Source organism: Macrobrachium rosenbergii, chromosome 13 (assembly GCF_040412425.1).
Source record: "Macrobrachium rosenbergii isolate ZJJX-2024 chromosome 13, ASM4041242v1, whole genome shotgun sequence".
Taxonomy (NCBI): domain Eukaryota; kingdom Metazoa; phylum Arthropoda; class Malacostraca; order Decapoda; family Palaemonidae; genus Macrobrachium; species Macrobrachium rosenbergii.
Window position 1 is genome coordinate 23,306,254 of NC_089753.1, and position 25,066 is coordinate 23,331,319.

Consider the following 25,066-nt stretch of genomic DNA (forward strand, 5'->3'; position numbering starts at 1 on the left):
TGAAGGAGCCTAACATTCAAAAGGAACCTGTGCATGTGTGATGTTTCTAGCTGTTAACTGCACATTATAGGATTAGCTTGGATGGTAACATCCCTTATTTTATTCTAGGTGAGCCAAACGGATATTTTGTGGATGAACAGTAGCCAGCAGCGTGATCGATTCTCTGTGGCTGATAGGAAGATTCAAAGGCTAAGTTGTCCTTATTGTGGGCATAGAAGTCGTGATTCTTATGATCTTAAGAAGCACATACGCACACACAATGGAGAAAGGCCTTACGCTTGTCACTTCTGCCATTTCCGAACAAATGATAACAGTACGTTAAAAAAGCATATTCGTATTCACACCATGCAAAAAAGGCAGGCATACCCTACTTGATTCTGATGAAAGGTTAAGGTGTCATGAAAAACAGCATTATCCAGTTTAGTTCAAGAGAATAGATGGATGGGTGTTTGTCACTTGGATTATTTAAATAAGTATTTTTTTTTTTTATTTTTCCCAAAAATGTGGGAATTTTCAAAGTGTTGAGTGATGGAAGTAATACAGTATAGTGTTGTTGATTGATCCCAGTGCTTTCCATATGAAAATACTTAATATTTTCCTAAACACCCATAATTTATTTGAAAGCAGTTAAAGTTGTCATTCATTGGTAATTTAACCAGTTACTTTCGCTGGTTTATATTTTCACATTTTTTATATGTGTAGTGGCACCTCAATTTAGAGGACAGTAAGCAAAAAAATCCATTGAGTAATGAACATTGGCATACAGCCTACACAGTACAGTACCTTGGAGCAACTAGCTTAGCCTATAGTGTACAGCGATTGAATGTAAAGTATTTGGTAGCTATCCTAACCGGTAAAGTATTTTGTAATTTTTATTACATTTAAAATAATTTAATTAGCTTTTGATTTCAGAGAAATATTTGCAAAATATAATGCTTCTAAAAACATGTACAATACAGTACTGTACAGTTTAGCTTAACAAAAACGTAACCAGTTACAGTGTTTCTATATACAGTACTTACTGGGTATGCTTATAAGGCAGGTAAAATACACAAAAATCATGTTACATATAAAAAAAGATCATAAACCTTTGGGTGTCTTTTAATAGTAAGTTAAAAAAAAACTGCATGTTCCGCCCCCACTCTGTTAGAAATTTCTTTCATATAGAATTTGTTTTTATAAAGAATTTGGCATTTGCTTGCCTTTTTCTGTCAAGATTTTATTTTTTATAAGGAATAAAACACAGAGAGAGTTACTTTATGAAGTACAGTAATACTGTACTGCATTAAATGAATATCAGTAAAAACAGTATTGTATATATATAGTGTTTTGTAACTTATGGTAAAGAAAAAGTAAGATGTTTGTAGTAATTTTTTTTATTATATATTTTGTATTGTACATAACCTTCTAAGCATACCAGTAAGTAAGCAGAAGTTGAGCAGTTGGCTACAGTAAGTGCGAAGTTTATCTTGATGTGATGCACGCATGTAGATGCACACACATACACAGACTGAAAAATATGTAACACTACATAACTGTACTGTATTGAGTTTGGTACTGTACTACGTTCATAGAACAAATGTCAATGAAAAATTGTACCAGAGAGACACCATTCACAGTACAATTAGTGTTTCCAAATAAGATGCTCATGTACATATAGGCACGGACACCCATACACAGGCTAAATAAATTGTAACATACAGCACCAAATCTTACCTTGAAGATGAAGAATATAAACAGTAATGCATCAAATATAGTATGTCAATTAATTTAACAAACCATACGGTATTAGATATAGCAGTAAATTTTGTGTAAGAAGTTTAGTGAGGCCTCAGTGGGTTTGTGGTGACTGTGGACATTGTAGTCCAGTCAGACTTGCCAAATTCCATTGTTATGTAAAAGAGCAAACAGAGATGTTCCAAACGTATGGGGTGTGGAGTTGGTAGGCTCAGGCATTTGCATTTATTTTTAGCTGCAGATCTGTGCTGGTGCTTGCCCAGCAAAGAAAAGAAACAAGACACAGTCACTTTAAAAATATGCATATAAGGAACTGTTTTTATAAGTTCAGTTAACAATGATTTCCTATGCTAAGGTACACATACAGTACAGTTGCACATGTTTTAACCACAGATCTTAGAATTTCAGAGCAAGTGCTCACACAGCAAAACATATTACTTTAATGAAATTCATGTCAGGAACTGTTAATACAGTATACGTTTGCTCAATAGTGATTTGCTTGTTTGCCCATTCTGAAATGCAGGTACAGTGCATATATGCTTGCAGTTACACTTTATTTAACCAGACATCTCAGAGTTTTTGAGCACACGATTGCCAGATGAACAATAATTTCGCTTTAAAAAAATTACATTTAATACATAAATTTAATGATGTACAGCAGGAAGAGTATTTTTATAACTATATTGTATACTATAATAGAACTTGTAAGACAGAAGAAATAACTGCACTCTACCTGCAAAATAAAAAAAAAAACACAGAAGTACAATTTTTTTGTACTAAACTCAACAACATATCTGATAAGTTGAGGTGCCAGTGTACAGCATACATATCCCTGGCTGAGTATTTATTAAATCTGTTTTTCATTGAACTTTTTCCTGGACTTCTGATTTTATCTGTCAGTTTAAAAAGTTTGAAGTGAGTCTAAAATGATGTTTTTTTGAGGGATGGGCTGAGAAGGGTATGTTGAACCCTTGACTCTTCTTTTTGTTCCACATTAAAAAGGTGTCCTGTAGATAAGGAGTTGGGAGTCCATGAGTTAACTTTTACTACAGTAGAATCATGGAATTTATGCCATGTTAATTTCCATAAGCTTGAAAGCAAAAGTCACGTCATTCATAAATTGTGTGATTTGTGGATGTGTATGTGTTTTTTAAATGGTTTAATGACACTTGAGAACTGGTAAAGTGTTAGAAGGACCAAGAGAATAGCTAAGTATTTTGTTTTAAGCAAGAGATGTAATTTTTTTAACTGTCATACTTACACCACAGTGTATATTGAACATACAGAAGAGTTTTAAGTACCAGCCATGCATTCTCTGTGCTGCAAAGGTAAAATTGCTTGCAACAGGCTTGAATCACTTCTATTACCATGAAAAGGAAGGTTATGGATTTGCAAGTTTCAGTAAACTAAAGCTCACAAATGTACGCAAAATCAAATATAGTAAACATTAACAGATTCAAGACAGGTCTCTCCATAAATTATGGTTATACAGTACCATAGGAAATTGAACGGGGATATATCAGTCTTTTGTGTTGGTAACAAATGTCTATATCTTGGTCTCTAAGAGAGAGAAATAATCAGAGTACTGTGCAAGTCAACACAATGACTGAGGGAAACAAGGGTAGTGGGTATTACATAGCAGTCTGAGAGGAGGGGTACTTCAGCAACAAACAGCAGCTTAAGTTTTTGAGAAGATTACTGCTCTCTCATGGTATAGAAAGAAATAGGGATTACTGTTTTTTCATGGTGTACAAAAAGATTATTTATGAGGGATGACTGGTCTTTTATGGTACAAGTTAATGTTAGGTGCCTAGATAAAATAAACTTTCTCATGTCTTGCCAGTATTGAAAATAGAAACAGTGGCATAAATATAAGGGCAGTATTTTAAACCGATGGATAAAACCACTTGCAATACCAGAGGCTACGTTTGGGGGATTGTCATATGGACCTCCTGAGTTCCTTCTTATTGTTTGCTTAGGGTCACTACAAACTCACTTCTGATAAGTAGCCCAAAATTGTGGTTAGCAAAATCTCTGGCACTTTTATCTCTAGTATTCAAAAGAAAAACAGAACAGATGGCAGTCAACTGGTAGGCTTTCATTTGCATAGATGGATTACGGAGTTTGCAGCAACTACAAGCCTCACTTTGTGTCTGAGAGATAGTATGCCGTCACGAGAGACCCCCAGGCATTTTCTGATTCGTTTTTGAGGATTGCTATTTTCATTTAATTTTTTCATCCTCCTCATTTTTTGTTTGTCATTTGGCTCATGCAGTAAAGGATTTAATGAAATGGAGTTTTCAGCTACTCTGCCAGTGAAGGTTTTCCCTGCTTGGTGGATGGTAGTTTGTTCAGGAGGTTTTTTGCTTATTTTTTCTCATGGGAAGGAAGCTGCTTTTTGCCTCAGCATTAGGCTTTATTTTTTTCTATTTTTTTATGGAGGGGGGCCAATTTGGTTTTTTGTGTTGGTAATGTTGGAATGTATTGGCTAGTTGGCTTATTTTCATAAGTTAGTAATTGTTTAGTTTACTGGTAACTTAGGTTTTCTCTATCTATCAGAATTAATGATCTAATTTATTGTTTTTGAGGAGTAAGCATTCAGTTTTCCACCCTGTCCTCCCTTCAGGTAGGTGGAACTTTGCTGAATGAGTATGAAGCTTTAACTATTCTAGGTGTAACTCTTGACTCCCACCTTACTTTTGGGAAACATTTAATGAAAGTTGCAGCAAATGCCGCATTAAAGTTATTGTTCGTAAGGCCTCATATATGTATAGCAGTGGTAAAATCAGTGCAACCTGTTTTAGGTCATTTGTGCTTCCTTGACTACACTGCTGTTCTCTGGTGTGGATGTTTGCTTCTGTCTGTTTCCCTTATAGTAGCATTTATGTGTTGGACCTTTGGTAGATGGTCTCTTTTTTGTCACTTTTTCTTAAGTTGTATTTTAACAGAGATCTTTCACATTCAAAATTGATCCCTGATTCCCTTTACCTGTCGAGAGCAGCCAGGTTTGCTGAACAGCAGCACCAACATGCAGTAAATATGCCTCACTGTCAAACTTCTCAATTCCAGAGGTCCATTACACTGTTGAACAGCCACCCAGAGGATGTTGTGCAATTGGAACTTCAGATCAAATGAAGATGCAATGCATTTTAATACATTTTTATCAGTTTATTAATTTATTTTTTCATTGTTAATAAGTGAGATCTCTTCTTTCTGTATTTCCCTTTACCACCTCTTCCTAATGAACACCTTCCTTTGAAAGCTTGAATTCCAAGTTAATGGGCCTTATGGGCTTGTTCCATATGAATAGGTTTCATCTTCTGAATAATAATAATAATAATAATTTATGCAGATTTTTTTGTTTTGTTTTTGACTGTGTTTAAGACTAGTTTTATTTTGGTTTTCAGTAATTAATCAGAAATTTTTCATATACTGTACTGCATTAAGAACATAACTACCTTATTATCCTTTTTGCAGTTTGTACTTGTATCTTGCCTTCCTGAATTTATGATTTACTTGTCATTTATGTAAATTTATAGCCTTTGATTTTAGTGATGTTGTATCTTTTTTATATGTATATAATACAGTATGTTGCTGTGTCAGCTGTATTGTGTATTTCACTTTGTCATCTTTGTTTTGCTTTACAAAGATGTGTCGGCAAAGCTGTAATACAGTAGTCTTCCTGATAAGGACTGTTTTGGAGTTGTTGAAGTCAGGTTTGTTCCTTGAAATGCAAACTCTCCTATCCTGCTGGCCAAGATTGGTCATCACTCCAGTGGGACCTAAATCTTTCTAGGAGTTGAAGAGACTTCTAAGATGTCTCCACACTGAAGAGGGAGCATGATGCTACAAAACTGTATGTACTTCTGGATATATTTGTTTACCAATTTATGGTTTTATTCAGGTTCCAGAGTTTGATACTGATCACTTATCATTACGACATCCTAAGACTACGCAGCAAAGGCTGCTCTCTTGTCTCAACTTCTCACCCCTCAGAGGCAGCTTTCTCTCTAATTCGCATGAAGTAGCTCCCCTTTTCAGACTGTCCCATTGCAATCCATTCTCCCAGTCTTCCAGGTACTAGTTGTTGCTACTGCCTTTTCTGCTGAGGAGTCATATACGAACCCATATAGGGATTTTACAATATTTTTCCTTCAAGAGCATCAACATTGTTGATAGAGGAGGCTCTGCCACCACCTCAACCTAGACAAGATGTACCTACACCAGGTCTAAGAAGACTCATAGTATGTTGAGTCCTGCTCATGCTAATTCCTGTGGTGCTTGGAGATGAATCCTGTTTTTTCAGATGAGATTCACACTAAGTATAAGGAGCTTTGCTCCAGGCATTTTTCTGAACCCAAGTGCTATACAAATGACAGAGAGCTTAAACTAGAGCCTTTTCAGTGCACAAGAACTTAGCAGCACTGACATCAGCTGTGGCCAGGCTGCACCAGCAAGCTCATAAGAACTTAGAGTCATGAAAACCACACAAGGACCAGTCCTAGCCTAAGCTATGAGCCATGATCAGAACCATTTAAGTAGACAGATGTGTAACTCAGGACCAGATGCAAGCAAGCTGTCAGTTCACGACCAGGCCCACATTTGATAATTATCTAAGTGGAACATACACTAGGACCAGAGCCAGGAACCACATCCAGACCAATGCAAGCAGACATGGCTGCAACCAGGGCCACAAGACACCAAGGAACAGAAGACAATAAAGGGTTATTGCAGTGTCACCTCTTCTCTTATCCAAACTCCGTATTTGGATGCAGTCTCACTTCTCTTTTCTAAACTCCAGATTTGGACATTTTTACAAGATGATGGTATGTTCCACCCAGGTATGCCATCTCTTTTCAGATACTGAGACCCCACCAGTAGAAGCAGTTGCTTAGTCTTTTTTCACTGGTTCCCTGGTTGGCTTCAGAGATAGATATCAAGGAATGTTTTACGGAGTTCATATTTGGCAAGAGTGGATCAAGTGAGTTTTATCACATGAGGGCCAGGTTTCAGAGTATGTCACCAATGTGAGGTGGTTAGGTTAGTATCCTCCTTGGTTGAGCTTCAGCTCTGTCACTGCATGGTGTTGTATACTGTACTCTTGTCTTCATCGTGCTTAAGAAGAGAGTGCCCTGGAGTCCTCAGAACCAGTTTGTCCATAAATCATTGCCAAAACGAATTATGAAATGAGCCATTCAAGTTGGAAACAGCTGGAGGAGGTTTGTTAAGCAGTGACTCTGATTATGAATTGAGGAGAAGCCGAAGAAGAGTATTTTCCAAGATATTAAGCGCAATGATTTTTAATGCAGTCATTAATTTTTAGTGCAAAATTATATGCAAATTTAATAGTTTTAGGGGAAATTTTAACTCGTGGAAAGAAAAATAATTTTTAATGGCTTCCTGAGTGTACTGCAGTCTCTGGGAGGCATAATACCAAGCACCCAGTTGTTTTAGAGATTTTAGAGTGGATATTTTTAGTTAATTTTGGTGGGTATACCAGCCTGCATAGGTATAATAGGCATTGAAGGGCATACAGTTTGGTAAATAGTATTGCATCAGATGCTGTTGTAAGACTAAATCCTATGCCATAAAAGTAAAGTAGGAGGTAAATTTTAACCGTAGTGTAATTTTTATTTATAGGAGGAGCTGGACTCCTTGGTATAAAATATTTTTAATGGCAGACTTAGGTAACAGAATATTGGCCTATATGATTTTAATTAGTTGTAGAACTTATGGGTTTATTTTTGTTATTATTTTAAAGCTTTTATGAAAAAAATTAATTTTACTTACATATTCTAAGTTGTCAGTGACCCTTGTTGTTGTGACAGCAGATAATTTCATATTGAATAAATCAGTCAGTCAACAAGAACTTCTATCTTAGGGTTAGGGATGTGAAACACAGGTGGTTAGACTCATACTCATTAGTCCATGTGGTAGCAATGGGCAGCTAGTCCCTACTGCAGTTCAGCTTCCAAAATTGGAAGCTTCAGTATCATTGTCAAGGTAATCCTCCTCCCATTACCCATTGTAGTATCCCCCGAGACCTAGATTCTAGGGTTATGCACCCATTATGTCATATGTAAATATGTCTTATGTAAAGGGTAATTACTACCCTCTACTATATCGGGCACTTCTAGACTCTCCCCAAAAGTAACATTTCCTTTTGGATGATGTAGTATTTGGACTGCACTCATTATATACAAATTGCAAACCTTTTACATTTAAATATCGAGTTGTTCACAAGAACCGATTAATTATGAAGCGCCTTATTCCATGTAGGACTAATCTCAGATGCATCATTACCCTGAAAAAATGCAACTGCTCCATCCAGCCAACCTCCTACTGCCAATTGCATCTACACACATTCTGTTGCATGACTTTGTAATATCAGCATCACAACAACTCTCCCAAGTCATCTTTTCGTGTTCCCAGCCTTTGTGCCTTCATGTAGTCGCAGTAAGTTTTTATCACTTTTGTTCTTAATTACGTGGGTGGTTGTTGTCTTGTCAGCCAATCCATAGTCTCTGGGTCACTGTTTTTAATGTGACTTTTCCCCTTCCCATATGTTCTTATGTGGATCTTTAGTTCTTTGATTGGTGTTTGTGTGTTTTGGAGGAATCAGCTTTCTGAGTATCTGGTCAATGTTCTTAGTTGGGAAGTCCATCATTCACTAATAATTCCTTTGTTTTTTTATTAAGACTTACTTAACCCTCAGTTACCCAAAATACATTATTGGAATCTATGTGTGTCATTTTTTTGCACTCTTCCTCTACCCCTTTAATGAAATGGTGTGTGGCGCAATGGATACTGAAGTGATGGTCTTGATCTCACCATGGATCGAGCCACAGGCACTCACCTTACCTCATAGAAAATGGAGGTATTTGTCAAACTTGCTGCTCTTTCCATGGCCTTCTCCCAGGTCTTGCATCTCCAGGGACACTGCTTCTTCCCAAGACTGTATGTATAGCATTAATGGAGAGGAATTGGCAACAGATTGTGTTAGCAGTTCAAGCCAAAATCTGGTGTACCCGATACCAGACACAGGCAAGCCATTTCCAATTGCATATTTGGGATTATCCAAGGAGGATCTTAGAATTGCTATGTCTGGGAGAGTGTCTCTCTTTCCTCTTCCTAAACAGCAATTGAAGCTTCTTATAATTAATGGGTTCTAATGAACAAGTGATGTTTTTATAATTAAAAAAACATTGCTCATACAAACCCATTATTAATTTTAAGTGTCTATCCCTTACTCCCACTTCATCACTCATGAGATCATATATAGGGCACAACAGAAAGAGTGTGGATGAGAGTAGTAGTAGGTTTGGCTGGATGGAGTGGGGACATTCTTTTCAGGATAATGGTGTGACTTGGATTATTTCTACATGGAATAAAATTATGATTAATGGGCTTGTTTAGAAAACTTGTTTTTGTTTTTATAAAAATATCGTGTCGTACACACGACTATTCCTAGAGACATGGGTTCAATTGCTTTTCTCAGTTTAAGGAGTTCTCAAATAGATCCTACAATCCTCAGTGAGTCATATCTGGTTATTAGATGCCCAGTCTTAACCTTCTAAATTTCTATGTACTATTTACAATTATAGTGGGTTTGTGGTGAAAAGATATGAAATTTTTTAAAAACAACATTTTTCATACATACCTATTATTTATGATATGGAGTTCCCACTTCCCAGCCTCACTGAATTCTTACAGCTAGTTAGTCAGACAACACATCCAGTTAGGCAGTTAGCTGCTGGAGACTTGGGGATGGGATCTATATGCACATGCACAGGACTACAGTTGACTGCCTTTTTTGTTCTGCATTTCTTTTGAATGGGGACCAAACTGTCCTTGATTTTGCTCACCATGAAATTGGTATGATTATGGGTACTAATGCATTTCTATTATTAAAAAAATAATTTTGCTTTTTAAAAGAATATACTTTTTAAAAGCTCGAGGGACAGATGGTTTTCCATGTGATTTAGGCAAAGCCCTATTGTGTGTTTCAGTCTAGATGGGTTTGTGATGCATTACAAAATTACTTTGGTGTCTCACAGAATTAAAAGTGAAATATGTGTAACACTAAAACATTTTAACTGCTCAATGCAACTTCATTCACCGTTAGCGAACTGAAATGACTGCTGAATTCCATGTAGGTAAATAGTCATACAGTGTAATGTATGTTTTATATTGCTCCATTGATGTTTACTGAATACAAATAAATATAATATCTTTATTAGGTATTTTCCTTTCCTGTTAATTCTTTTGCTTTTATGTACTCAGCTGTATACAGCCAGTAAATCTACGTATAGCTGTAAATGTTATTTTAGAAAGGCCCTTAACTCTTGTATATCTATTATGTATTATTCAGTAGAGAATTCACCTTTCATGCAATATTAATAAGGAAGGAAGATTTATATATTGTATCAATTTTTGAATAACATGGAAACTCACTCGCTCACTTTCTGGTAATAAGGTGATGGGGTTTGTGTGCTGTATGCATATAGTCCTTATTCATCCAGTCTTAATTTTGTACATTATTTTTTTCTCATTGTTTTCCCATTACTGCATACTGTAACGTAGTGTACACCAACCAGCTGTCCTCAATAAGAAATATCAATATTAGGATATAAGCATAATTTTTGTTTGATGATTCATATAGGCATTTGTACCATGGTAAAAAGACAAATACCTTACAAATTAACACAGAAGTTAAAATTTAACATCCACGATGCAAGGAATGTTTGCTACGTCTTTGGAGAATCCTGTAAAGCTACTATACTTTGGTTAACACTTGCTATGTGCAGCATATTGTGAATGGTCCTTTAAGTTCTTTGCAGTGTCACTTTAATACCACCTGTGTTGCTTTCTGCCTTTTACTTTTCATCTGTTCCCTTTGGTCTCTTCCTACTAAGGCTGTCTAACTTCTTCAACTTCCTCCTCTCAATTTTCTTCTTTCATTTAAGACCATATTCTTTTGGTGGACCTTAACCCTTAAACGCTGACTGGACGTATCGTAAGTCGACTAAAATTGTCTGTCGGGTGACGAGTGGACGTACCGTCCATCGACTACAAAAATTTCAACCTTTGGTCAACTTTGACTCAACCGAAATGGTCGAAAAATGCAATTGTAAGCTAAAACTCTTACATTCTAGTAATATTCAATCACTTACCTTCATTTTGCAACAAATTGAAGTCTCTAGCACAATATTTCGATTTATGGTGAATTTTTGAAAAAACTTTTTCCTCATGTCTGCTGTAACTCGGCGAAAATTTCAGAAATTCTTTTGTCATTTTGTCGTAATTTTTGCACCGTTTTATATTAGCCGTTACATAAAGTATTATATGAAAATGTGCACAATTTCATGTAAAATACAACAAAAACAACCAATGGTTGTAGCTTTTATCAGTTTGGAAATATTTTCATATAAATCATGATGTACCCAAAATTTCAACCTTTGGTCAACTTTGACTTGACCGAAATGGTCAAAAAACGCAATTGTAACCTAAAACTCTTACATTCTAGTAATATTCAATCATGTACCTTCATTTTGCAACAAATTGGAAGTCTCTAGCACAATATTTCGATTTATGGTGAATTTTTAAAAAACTCTTCCCATACGTCCGCGCGCGATCACTCAGCTGAACATCTCAGAAATACTTTCGTCACTTTGTCGTAATGTTTGCACCATTTTATATTAGTCGTTACATAAAGTTTTATATATGAAAATGTGTGCAATTTCATATAGAATACAACAGAAAATAACTCATGGTTGTAGCTTTTATCAGTTTTGAAATATTTTCATATAAATCACGATAAGTGCTAAAATTTCAACCTTCAGTCAACTTTAGCTTGACCGAAATGGTCGAAAAACGCAATTGTAAGCTAAAACTCTTACATTCTAGTAATATTCAATCATTTACCTTCATTTTGCGACAGATTGGAAGTCTGTAGCACAATATTTCGATTTATGGTGAATTTTTGAAAAAAAAAAATTTTTCCTTATGTCCATGTATTAACTTTCGCCGAACATCTCAGAAATTCTGTCGTCACTTTGTCGTAATGTTTGCACCGTTTTATATTAGTCGTTAATAAAGTTTTATATAAAAATGTGCGCAATTTCATGTAGAATACAACAAAAATAACTCATGGTTGTAGCTTTTATCAGTTTTGAAAAATTTTCATATAAATCACGATAAGTGCCAAAATTTCAACCTTCGGTCAACTTTAACTCGACCGAAATGGTCGAAAAATGCAATTGTAAGCTAAAACTCCTACATTCTAGTAATATTCAATCATTTACCTTCATTTTGCAACAAACGGGAAGTCTCTAGCACAATATTTCAATTTATGGGGAATTTTTGAAAAAAACTTTTTTTTTACGTCCGCGCGTTATGAATTCATGCATATTTTGTGATAATATTTTCTCTGTGTTGCTTTGATCATTTTACAATTTGTTATATACCAAAATCATCGCAATTTAGTGTACAATACAAAGGGAAAAAAATAACTCATTAGCTTTAACCGTTTTGCTTACAGCGCGATTTGTATACAATTATATATGAAATTTTTTTCGCGGTCATATATTTCAATATTTATATATGATATTTTTTTTCATTTCTGATGGTTGCATACTAAACTTCAGGTAATGACAAAAAAAGGAGCCAAAAATGAACTCTTAATCTTAAAAACTAAGCGTGCTGTGATTTTTGAAAAAACTTTTTCCACTTGGCGCTTAACTCCCAAATGCTGCATACCCATTGACAGACACTTTTGTAAATAGAGGCTCTGTGTTTAAGGGTTAATATAGTCTATAAGTTTGACTCAGTAGTCTCAAACTATTCAATAATAATAATAATAATATGTTCTGTTAAAAAGAAGGGCATCATCAGTGGAATTGGTTTTGTACAAGGTCTTTTCAGTTCTTCTTACTACCGTATTCTCTTTGCTTAAAGGCTGACATGTAAGAGCTGGCTGATGTACATATTCTGGATAAGGAGAAAGGAAATAGTTCTGAATATATAGTCACTTTTTATTCTGGTACCTGGTACGTGCAGACAGAAGTTAACTATGGTGTGACATAGCCGTAGAATTTCAGGTTGTCAGCATACGGCAACTATAATCTTGACGTTGTTCTACTGTAGAGTGGTATAGAATCTTTGTAGAAGTTTTCTAAGGGAGTCAGTGTTTCTGACCATATTGTAAGTCTCTTTAGGACTGGGTGGGTTCGTTCTGGTTAGAATGGGTTCGTCAGTCGGTATACTGTATAAAGTGTTCCAGATGACTGGTGGGAGGGAGCTGAATTTTTATTGGCTGTTAGGGGATTAGTGTCCGTGAGCGAAGCCTTCTCCCAGACGTTGAGGGTTGCACCCATCTCCGCATGCAGACTGAAACGGTGGCTGGTACTTGGAGGGTCACTCACAGGAGATGGAGGCAGCTCCTGATTGGTCTGCTTGCTTGGCTCAGGAATACCGGCGTTTGGCATTCTACATGCCACTGTTGGGAGGAGGAAAGTTTCCTGCGTGATGTTAAAGCTAGACCTTTCCTTTCCAATGTGTAGAGCCTGCAGCAGGTGAAGGTGGCGATGGTCCTGGCATCATCAAGAATTTCGATATTGGGAATTATATCACCATTTTATTTTAATATTATGGTCATTCTTAGTATGATTACGTATGGCACCTTCTGTAAATAATAATAATAATAATTATGATGAACAAGGTCAACTATTCCTCTCTATCTCGCTTTGTTTGAACAATTGATTTGAATGCTTCTCTTTTCAGTCACTGCATACAGTAATTCTGTTCTGTTTTAATGGTGTAATTTATGTCATTAAATTATAACATTACTTATGTAGGAATTGCAGTATAGTAATACAATAAAGATCTTGACATATGTCCAAAACCATTAGGTTAAAAAACAAATTTAGGGAGATTTGAAGCAATCATTCCTTTTACATTTTTAATTGCCCTTTCTCCATTATTGCAGTAAAGTAAGCCCAGAGAATAAAAAGTAATTACTGTACTCAAGAATTAATAGAAATTTTACGAGCAAGTCAATATCCCAGAACACATGGGTGAAAAACTCACTATCTCTAACCTACTTATAAGCCATTTTACTGTAACAGGGTTCCAGATGATCACATGATGGCTCATTAGAATAAAATTTATGTAACAAATTATGTGGCGAGATATCTGAATTGTAGAAATAAATACAAATTAAAATACAAAACAATGTACAGTATGTTCTAAAGCCATTAAGGAAGTGTTTCTTTATGTGACATACGTTTAATTTGTGGAACAACACGGGAAGACTGGAAATCTACCAGCTATGCAGTGCTTTTACCATGTTGTCACCGAGTCACCTGGTTATTGATCCTGTTCCACCTTTGAAAGAGGATTGTGTTACAGTTATTGTTTGCTCATCATCACATCTCAGTTGCAGTGTGTTTTGTAACTTCAAGTTATAATGAAGGCTCTTGGATTTCACAGTTTTTACCAGGCAAATGACAAGTTTCTGCATATAATTAAGTTATTTATAACTGTTAATAATTGTACAAGTTTTTCATTCTAGTATTGTTTGTAAGCAGCCACATTTATATACTAAGTGTAAAGTGTTTAATAGATATTTTGTGGAAATGATAATACTTCACATATGGACAGCTTTCCTGTCTACAGGTATCAAAGTGATTAGGTCTGTATGACAGTAATTTTGTCAATAGGAAGAACTTTTAATATTATTGAAATTATATGCTCTTGGTGTTTATGCTGTACTATTGAGTTTATAAAAGCAGTAAAGGTTACAGTTTCCTTTTTTCCAATTAAGAAGGGAGTTTTAAGTATTTGTTTTTATCCTGTCCATATTTTGAAAGGATATTAAATAGTAAATTGGTTAGGAGGGTTTGCTACAACCGTATAGTATGTAGATATAGAGATGAAGTGAGCGTAGCAGTGGTGTGATTTTGAATGACTTGGAAGTCTTGCTGAAGGTCCTCAAACTTGTGAGTAAATGAGCCATCCATTCCAGATGGGTGTGATAAATGACCCTAAGAGGACTCACACAGCAGGAGCATCAGAGAGTGAGACGCAATATGGAGTCAAGACGTTCCAGTACATACTTCCTTACCAGCTCTTCCCCTATGACAGAAAGACAGAGTCTGTGAGACATGCAGAAACAAATGCTAAAGGAACAAATTTTTTTTGTTGCAACATATGTCCATATCGCACGGCACTAAAGGGGAACCTAAATATTCACATGCGAGTGCACACAGGAGAAAAACCCTACTCGTGTTCTCACTGTCCGTATACCACTTCGTTTAAGAGTAATTTGAAGAGGCACATGATAGTTCATCCAGAGTACTGTAATACTTAACATTACTGCATGTTTTCGTTCGTAATTTCAGTAGTGCGTAGTCTGCTCTTACATAGTGGATTACTCAGTACAGAAAAAGGCAAACAAAAGAATGAAGAAGTCAGAGTAATGTAGATATCAAAGACGTTAGTGCTGAAGTGTTAGCTAACAGACACCTTGTAAGGGGACACTGCCTACTGTCTGCCTTGCACATCATGCTGTAAATAATGCATGAAGCAACTCCGAGATGGACCTTTGACTCGACGTTCCGTACTGCCACTTATTTTTTAGGAATTTTCTAATATCTTTTACCACTTAGTTGTCCAACCTCTGCAACTGTACCATACTTGAATAGTTTACTCCTACCCAAGAATAAATCCTCTGAGCAATATTTACAAGAGCCTAAAAATATCAGGAACCTCAACAGTGCTTGCTCTTTAATCTTGTACGCCAGATTCCTATTGTTATTCTAAAAAGATGAATTATTTGGAAAATTTGACCTCAGATCTACGTATTACGTAAATTTTTTAAGTTAATTTATTTTCAGTTTCTCCTATTATTTACAGTATATGGACAATATCGACGTAAGTTTCAATGTATACAAAAATATGAGTACAATTTTAAAGCTGAAAGTCCTTTAAAATTTGAAAAAGCTTTTTTCTCTACATGAGGATGATAACTTTCATTGTTATTTCACATACATATTTTCTGCATACATTTTGATAATCGAAAATTACATCAAAAATTACATCAGGAAAACAAAGAGAATTAAAGTGGCTCCCATCCATGGACCTTAATATGGAACTTGGGATTCATCTTCATCAGTTGCCTCCAACACAGAGTTACAAAGCACCTCTGTGAAATTTTGCCACTCATGTCTTTCCTTTTTTTTTTTATCTACCACAAATCTCCAGCTTCCCACCTCACAGTTGCATCCAAGTAGGTCTGGTACTTTCAACTCTTTTGGTTCCCACAGGAACCCAGTTGACACTACCAAATATTCTTCCAGGAGTTTTTTGAAGGACATGTCCAAGACATCTCCATCTCCTCTACATCATTACCTCACCTACATATGGAACTTCTATTATTTCCCATGTGCTGTAGAATCATGTCTTACTATCCTGCCATACTCATAATATTCTTCATAAAGCTTTATTTTCAAACTGACAAAATCTTGCAGAATAGGTATGGGTTAATTGTCACACTATAATTCATATTCATAGAGCAAATATGGATCATACTAGACATACATAATCTTTTTTTTGTATGCAGTTTGTCTATTGGATTACTAAATCTTATTCAGCCTACCCACTGTTTGATTCCTTTTTTAGTCTTTCACTAACTTTCAACTCGAGAGAACCTCTACTGATGATATCATTGTTTATATATATTTTAAGATTTCTCATTAATCTGTACTCTCTCTTGTTATCCCCCTCCCTCTTTACTTCTATTTTTCTAGGATTGTTTTTAGGCCCATTAGTGCGTCCTCGATTTACAGCGCCACTGACTTTCGGCGATTCGATCTTACAGCACTTTTTCAGCGTCGTTAATGGCATTTTACAGTGCCGTTCAAATTACAGCGCAGTTGATGGCGCTAACGGCAGGATTAGGCATCAAGGTAACGCTGTTTACAGCATTGTAACTTGATGCAACATCAAGTAACTACCCCATAAGCGCCATTAAAGTGCCAATAACGGCAAAAAACCGATTTACAGCGGAAATCAGCTTGGAGCGCGGCGCTGGAACGGATCCCCCGCCATAAGTCAAGGATGCACTGATGTATTCTGGTAAGCAAGCTTGGTAAAGCTTGTAGTATTCAGCTGATTATAATAGTTATCATTTGTGTATTCTAAATCTGTCAAGTCTCCATTGTAACTCCTATCTAAACTTTTCTTACATCTCCTACCTTCTTTCTCATTATAAGATATATGAAAAAAGTAAATAGCAAACGTGAAACAACAACTTTGTCATACCCTCTATTTATTGCAAATTTGCTTGACAAGCTCATTAAAATACTGTGGTCCTTTGAGTATCTGTATTTACATATTATCTGGAACTTGACATTACAGCGGTTCCCTGGCATATGAATGATTCGTTATTCATATTTGCATTATACAAAGTAAAATTTTTGAAAAATTTTGTTTCTGTGAACAAACTAAAAATTCTATTTACGAGCTGTTTGGTGGAATCTGGAGCACACGGCTGGTTGGGGTTGTGGTTGAGAGATGGGATCCCCTCGGGCCTGGATGTAGGTGTAGGGATGGAAGGAGGTAGTGGGAAGGTTATAAAACAACTGGGACGATGGTTCTCTTTTCTAAAATGTCAAAGTGGGAATGAGTTACTTTTGCAGAATGCTAAAAAATCATAAAAAGAAAGTGTCACTCGATAAGTATTTTACCATAAAAAAAAAGAGAAGTGAATCGGGCGAACAGAGTGTAAGTGAAAGTAAACGGGGGAAACTTAGTGAAAGAGAAAAATCATCCGAGCCTGGGCCCAGTGGTACAGCTGGAGTCAGTGGGAAGCAGGCCCCCATCTCCCATCCAATAACCCACCACCATCCCTTCCCTCTCCTCACTACCGTCTCATTCAGTGCAGTCCTGAACACTCGCTCAAGGTGAGACATTTTTTTTTTTTTTTTTGTTTCAAGGTAAGACTTTTGTCTTGGTTTTTTTTTTGTTACTGTATTGCATTTGATTATTATATTGTACCATTGTGTTCAGCTTATTGTGAAACTCCCTTCTCTTATTTTTTTTTTTTTTGTGTGAATTATTACTGCTTTTATGTACATGCAGTAATGTTTTTACTGTCTCTTCTCCTTCGCTCCTCAACAGTATAAACGCTCCCTCCCTGTACAGCATCTCAAGTCAGCTGTGCGTCACAGCGGTGACATATGATTGTGTTCATCTTTCATGTTAAATTTTATTGTGAAATGCTTTATTCTTTTATTTATTTTGTCCAATATGGTTATCATTAAACTATACGTTGTGCTTGCACTTAAAGTAGTTGTATTAAAGTGGGTACAAAGGGTGGATATGGGGGAAATTCTTGAGTGTGAGACAAATTAATTGAATTTCATTACTGTATTCTTTATTCTTTATGGGAATATTCGGATCGATATATGAACATTTCGATATATAGATTGGAATTTTGCACTAATTAAGTTTGTATACCAAGGAGCCACTGTATCAGGATGCAGCCAGCCCCAGTGACCAGCTATATGTATTCTATAAATTTCTTAAAAACTGAAAAAACTGCAATCCGATGGGTGGCAACGCACAAGAGGTCTAAGGAAGTGTTGGTAACTGTGCTGAGAAAAGGTTTTGGAGGGGAGGCTGGGAAAAAGTTTCTGAGGGGGAGGGTCAGAAGGCTATGTGGGATGAAAGTTGAGCAGTTCACAACACTGGATGGGGGGGGGGGAAGAGGAGAGAAGTGTTAATAATGCTGGTCACAGGAATGAGCATACAGAGAAAGGGGCGGGGAGGCTGGTTGGGGAAGGAGTTTCCCAGGCCAGGAGAGTGTAGGACTACAGTAAACTCCCCATATTCACGGGGGATGCGTAATGCACCCCCCCCCCCGCGAATAGCTAAAATCTGCGAATACTTAAAACCCATCTAAAAACCACTTAGAACTGCCTATTTTGATAGTTTAAACACAAGAAAAATCCTCTAAAAATGCTTATACAGTACTTGGGTATTTTAATAGTTTTATCACAAAAAGTGCATTTAGTCATGAAAATGATATGAAAATACAGTAATTAGTGAATATTTCTCGGCGAAAAATACTGCGAATGGGCGAATTTTCTGCAAATAATGGGTAGATACATTCCACAGAGAAATCCGCGAATACATGAGTCCGCGAATCGTAAAAATGCGAATATGGGAGGTTTACTGTATTGTGTGGGATGGGGGCAGATGGGTAAGTGGGCATTTGGCTTATTTAGAGCTTTAACTTTATGGTTTTTCACATTTTAGTAAAGGATATTACTGTAACTTGTGATAAAATAATAATTTCAGTGGGAGAGAGAGAGGGAGAGAGAAAAAATCTGATACGGCACTGAGAAACTTCCTGAACTACATACAGCTATAAAACACACATGAACACAGGAACAAAATTACAGTACACCTACGTCCCTTCCCTTTTTCGTGTCATTTCTAATTTTTTTTTTTATTTATTGGTGTTTTGTCATAGTACTGTAATTTTCCCTGCCTAAAATGACAAAAAAAAGATTAAAAATCAATAAAAAATGATAAAGCAAGAGAAGGAGAGAGACTGAGAGTAAGTTTTTGTGACTGTTATTAACTTAAAAGCACAACATCACTCAACATGTCATCATATGTCAGTTTGTTCATAGGTTTTAACTGGATGACACGGATGTTGCCAGTTCCGCAACATGTGGTAGAAGGTGCGTCGGTGGGCCAGCACTAGTGTTTTTTGTAAGCTTCCTGATATTGGCAGAAATGCATACATTACGTGTGGTGATTTTTTGCTTTTTAATGGCTAGTAGACATGCATCATAAACTTCCTTCTGAAATTGGGTATAGTATCCAGAAAGTATCAGTGCATCCAGTAACAAAGTGTGTTTTTCCTCTTTGTCCAGACATGAGTACTGTAATCAGTTGCTTTTTGAATGGTTTGTGAGTACTTGCTGTACACAATGCTTTTCTATCAAAACATGGCTTTTGTTGTTGTGCCTGCAGCATTGCAGGTGCTGTTATTGCTGTGTTTTGTGCTGAGTGTGCTGTGTATGGCCCCATCTTGTCCTAAGAGGGCAGGAAAGGTGTTCACCCTTCAAAAGAAGCTTGAAATTGTTACAAGAATCGAGGGAGATTGGTCTACGGCACATGTTATGGAGGAGTATGGCACTGCTTGGTTAAGCTTGCACGAAATCAAGACTTACCAGGACAACCTTAAGAAGTAAACGTCAGACTCGGGGAAGAAGACGTCCAGGAGTCAGGTCCGCAAGGTCATGGCAAAAGGCCATCATGAGGACATTTAACAGTTGACCTTGAGCTAGTTTCGTCAAAAAAGGGAAGCTGATACACATTCACGGTGCTGAGTTGAAGGCTGCAGCTATGATGTTTGCAGGCCTGCATTGGGTTGCAGAGTTTCAGATGTCCATAGGTTGGCTGTTTTGGCTCAAGATTTGACATGAGCTTTCTAACAAGGAGGCTCAAGGCAAGGCTTTGGATGCTTCTGAGGAAGGAGTAGAGGGATTTTAGCTGATGGAAATTCCCTTTGTTGACTTGCCAGGTTCAACCAGTCAGGAATCTAACGTCTCTTTGCCACCTTTCCATGACCACCCTCTAGGCATTTCAACACCCCTTCTGGCCAGCTTGCCACTTCTTGATATCAAAGAGGTACAGGACCTTGATGACAGTGTTGTTAGAGGAGGACGATGACTTGGAAACCTCCTCGCAAGTTTTTAAAAGTCTGGCCAACATATGCAGTTTCAGCAGTGGATACATGTGAGAGGGAAAAAGTCTGTGCGTGGAGAGAAAAAACCATTTTTATTTTCAAGTCTGTTATTATTTGTACTATTGTACTGTTATTGTTTGTACTACTCTACTAGGTTTAGGCAAAATAGGTAAAAGGTGACATCCATGTTACTAAGTATTGTACACTTACCGTATTGTGTGTTGTGTACAAGTGAGAGATATAAAGTTTTTTTTAATGTTTTTATACAGTATATTGTTACAAATATTGGCAAATAATCTAATTGCCTTTTGCATCAATTTTTCAGTTTAAAGTGTGATGGCTGTTGTTTATAAGCATATTTGGTGTTAATGGGTATGTGGTGTTGACAAGATTGGGGGAGTACTGGTACGGAGTCGCTGGACATCTGTAGTGTTTTATTTGACTTTGTCTGGCAGAGGCTTGGTTCTGTTATCGAGGATAATTAAAGGATCTTCCATAATATTGGTCTGTGGACTCTGTCAAATGCCTTCATTAACAAGCCATCAGAGAGGAATTTTTAAATCCATGCACTGCTTCACAATATATCTTAACAAAGATACAGTGAACCCCCTGTATTCGCGGGGGATGCGCCCTACACCCCCCCCCACGAATAGGTCAAATCCACAAATGCTTAAAACCCCCTATAAAAACAGTTAGAACTGCCCATTTTGATAGCTTAAACCAAGAAAAACCCTGTAAAAATGCTTATACCTGATTATTTTAATAGTTTTATCACAAAAAGTGCATTTATTCATGAAAATTATATGAAAATACAGTAATTAGTGAATATTTCTCAGTGAAAAATACCGCGTATGGGCGAATTTTCCGCGAGTGATGGCTAGATATGTTCCACAGAGAAACCCGCGAATGCGTGAGTCCGCGAACCATGAGAACGCGAATACGGGGGGTTTACTGTATATTGAGTTGTGCAACTCTTGCTTGTTCCAAAACTAGCATGTTCAGCTCCAAGCTTTTATATCAGTTTCTCTCTCCAACCCATTGAGAATAAGCATACTGTTTTTTTTATTACTACAATGGATAATAAATAAAATGCCTCTATAGTTACCACACTCAATCAGGTCATCGTTTTTTTGGTATCTTGGCTTTGATGTCTAGTTCCCGATCATCAGGGTTGTTTGCACATTTCATATTCTGCAAAGCAGTTTAACAAGTATATGAGCTGCCATTTCAGTTTCAGCTAAAGTCATCTGCAGTGATGCCATCATAACCTGGTATTTTATATTCTGTGTTTTCTTTATTACTGATTCCACTTCAGAAGCTGTGAATTCATACTTAAGCATAATCAAGAGTTCATCAGCTTCTGGTATATCATCCACATCCCCCTCACATCTCATTCATGACCTTCAAATAAAAAGGTTCTGCCCAGCATTCTTTTTACTTCTTGTGATGTACATGCATTCCATATTGAAAACAAACCCAGCCTATGAAAGGCCATGGTACAGAATATTGAGAGCCTTGGTTATTTGCTCACCATCACTGGGCATTTTAGCATAACATCTTATATAACAGAACAGGCACCCTCCAAAAATTTTGCTGCAAATAGAAATGTTTGGCACACAGCTACATATTACTTTAAATGAGGCAGCTAATTCATTTAGTTTTCTTGCACTGTTGTAGTGTATGAATGATTTGGATTCAGACTTGGTGTCTTCAAAATATGAGGAGTTATGGAAGAATTGCAGATAAACTCAAAGGTATTTTTGTGGCTCCTAATTATCTTTTGAAGTGAGCTTGATGGGACTGAGAGTTGTTATATTGTTACAGTCATCCCTACTCTAATCATCTTGGTGGGAAAATGTGACCAAAGGCCGAGTCTTATCCCAGAAACCAGCCCAATTTGTAGATACCTAAATGACTAAGGTAATCACACACCTCTGCTCTAAACATTATCAGGTGGTTGATGAGACCACTACACACACCACAGCTCCCACCAGCATATTAGCTTTTAACATGAACTAACCCAGCAATAGTACCCCTTCTGGCTACTCAGGACAGGTAAAAGGGAGGTGAAGTGACAGGAGGAAAGCTAATCAAATTTGACAGAGTGTGTGCGTGTTCACGCACACACACACACACACAGTTATTCAGTCACTTCCAACACTTGTACTGTACACTGTTTCACTTAAAAGCAATGTTGTAATTATTTATAATTCACTTGAAGATTCACATTTGGTCACCTAAAGTGGTTGGAAAATGGGTCAGTATCATATTAAAAGGAACTGGAGGACTGTAGGGTATTGTCACTGTGATCACTTGGTGCTGGCTAATGCCATTTGAGGCATCATGCAAGTGATACCTGTGCACAAGTCATGTAAATAATATGTGCAGGAATTAACATTTTTTTTTTGTAGGAGCAAAAAACTGCCATCTTTTACACCTGAAAAGGTTTATCAAAAGTATGATTGTCAGTTATTGTTATAGCAAATGTCTGATTGTATTTAGAATAATTCTTAATATCTAGCAAATATTGTGTAAATAAAAAATCATGTACAGTACCAAATATGTAAAAAAATGTTTTGGACATATTGTTTTGACTTCAGTATGTTTCAAAGGGTAGAACTATGCAAAACAGTTCTGTATTTTCTGTTGGCCTTTTGCCTTAGTTTTTAAATAGGATGATAAAGTTTTGAAAATGGCAATGCCAATTCATGAATTGACAATGTTTACAGCAATTGTATGCTTATTTTGTCAGTATTTTATCCTAAGTGTTGCTCTCTTTGTTTTTTTTTTTTTTTAATGAACTGGAGACAAAATTATGTCAGATGTATTTTCAAATTACAGTGTACTCTTTCCACTATGATTATGCTAAGGCAGAATAGGCAAGTGGCCAAACTGTGACAAGTGTTAATACTCTGTTTGTTAATTGTAAATCAGAACAATTTACAGAAAAGAATTAAAAGAGGCTATTTATTGATGTATAAGGTATTGTATAAGGTCTGAGTTTCAATACTCAGTGGCTTTGATGTGCCCTTAAAAACTGTAAGTACAATAAAAAAATTCATATGTGATTTAGTTTATTTGGCATTTGCTCCTACATAAATACAAGCCATCACCTTTTCATGCAGGAGTAGTCTTCAGCACAAGCTGGAAATGATCATTGAAATTTGGAAACAAGGTGGTTAATTGGAGGTAGGTGTGTAACTAGGAGGAATCCCCACTCATCTACTGTAAGCCAGCACTGCTGCTTCAGCTGTGGTCGAGTTAAGTTGTTTTGCTGCACTCTGACTGACTAAGTTGAAAATCCTTATCCTTTTTATTGTAATGTAAAAGGCAAGCAAGTCATGAGCAGAATGCCAAGTATTAACTTCATTTATTATCGAGATTTGATCCACTATAGCTAAAAAAAAGTTCGGGTTTCTTCTTCTTGCAAAAGAGTCAGGCATCATCCCAGCCTTTTCAGCATCCCATCTTCAGCTCCTGCTTGTAGGGTAGGCAAGGGAAAGTAGCAGCTCTTGCCTCAGCACGCTTAAAAAGGTGACAGGACAGTTCCTGTTGTGACAGAAACAATCAACTGGGCCTTAGTAAGTTGTAATCTGTCGTCTGTTGTCCTTGGCGAAACTTTTGCCTCCCAGGCACCTCCACCAATTCTCACCTCAGTGGCAGCTGAAGCAGCATTGGTTGGCCTCAAGCAACCCTCCCTCTCACCACCTGCTCTTGAGCCAAGAGTGAGGGAAAACTGCATTGTGGCTGGATAATCGGGACCTCCTGGTAGGAGTGGAGTTCCTTTTGAATTCTCCACTTCTGAAAATGCTTATCAGTTGTATCAAGGATTGCTGGGCACACACTTGGGATATCCTTCATTCTTTGGTGTGTGTGTGTGTGTGGAGAGAGAATGGTCTTTATCTGCACATCAGCCTCTTGGTAATGCTTGCCTTGTGGATACTTGCAACATAATGAGATTGTGTGATGGTCACTCCTCAGTGTTGATTGCCAACAACAGTTGGCAATGCAGATGCATAACTGAGTAATGGGGGCAGGTGTCTGGCAGTACCAGACTACCTTTACCTCAGTTTTACGTCCGGGACACAATCCATAAGTCCTTGGTGGCTGTTCAACAGGTTGCGTAGTGTCTATGCTCCTCTAAAAAAATTAGTCTCTGGTACTAATTGCATGATGAATGGGTTAGTAACTGGATCGCTTCTTATATCCTTTTCTCTGCTAGGCATCAGTCAGGCCAAGTATGTGCTAGACAGGACACAACACCAGTAGACTTCACAACAGGACATCCTATCCTGAGCTTTGGCCCTTTTAACATGCTAGAGGGAGGAAGCAGCTTCCTCCTGTACACTCTTTTCAGGGGTAGATGTGCAGAAGCTCTCTGAGTGTTGGATGTCTTTAAGCTTACCAGGGGTACAAACCTTTGGCGGCCTATTGTCCCACTGCATGTCTTCCTGCATCTAAGTGTCGACCGCCATGAGTTTCCAGAGCTTTGGTTTCTGTGATATCATCTCAAATTAAAACGGCTCTCCCTGCTACAGTTCATGTTGTCATCTCAGCTGTCATTGC

At 37.0% G+C, this 25,066-nt stretch overlaps 1 protein-coding gene and 1 long non-coding RNA gene across 17 annotated transcripts in view; one reads left to right on the forward strand and one right to left on the reverse strand.

Annotated features, from left to right (window-relative positions):
* The window catches only part of LOC136845024 (longitudinals lacking protein, isoforms H/M/V-like), a 345,912-nt gene that overhangs the window by 279,274 nt on the left and 41,572 nt on the right, over window positions 1-25,066 (forward strand). For 2 of the 11 annotated variants that reach the window (XM_067114710.1, XM_067114712.1), the window contains one exon: window positions 109-9,973. The exons of 8 other annotated variants lie outside the window; for them this stretch is intronic. In XM_067114710.1, coding sequence (XP_066970811.1) covers window positions 109-375 — 267 coding nt within the window. In that variant the 3' untranslated portion in view covers window positions 376-9,973. Of the gene's footprint in view, window positions 1-108; window positions 9,974-14,761; window positions 16,873-25,066 lie in introns of those variants that run through there. One more of the 11 variants, XR_010855043.1, reaches the window with a different exon arrangement.
* Window positions 12,619-25,066, reverse strand: part of LOC136845025 (uncharacterized) — a 356,972-nt gene continuing 344,524 nt past the window's right edge. For 3 of the 6 annotated variants that reach the window (XR_010855046.1, XR_010855049.1, XR_010855045.1), the window contains one exon: window positions 12,623-13,420. This is a non-coding gene — a long non-coding RNA (uncharacterized lncRNA). Of the gene's footprint in view, window positions 13,421-25,066 lie in introns of all 6 variants that reach the window. The other 3 variants (XR_010855048.1, XR_010855044.1, XR_010855047.1) reach the window with 3 other exon arrangements.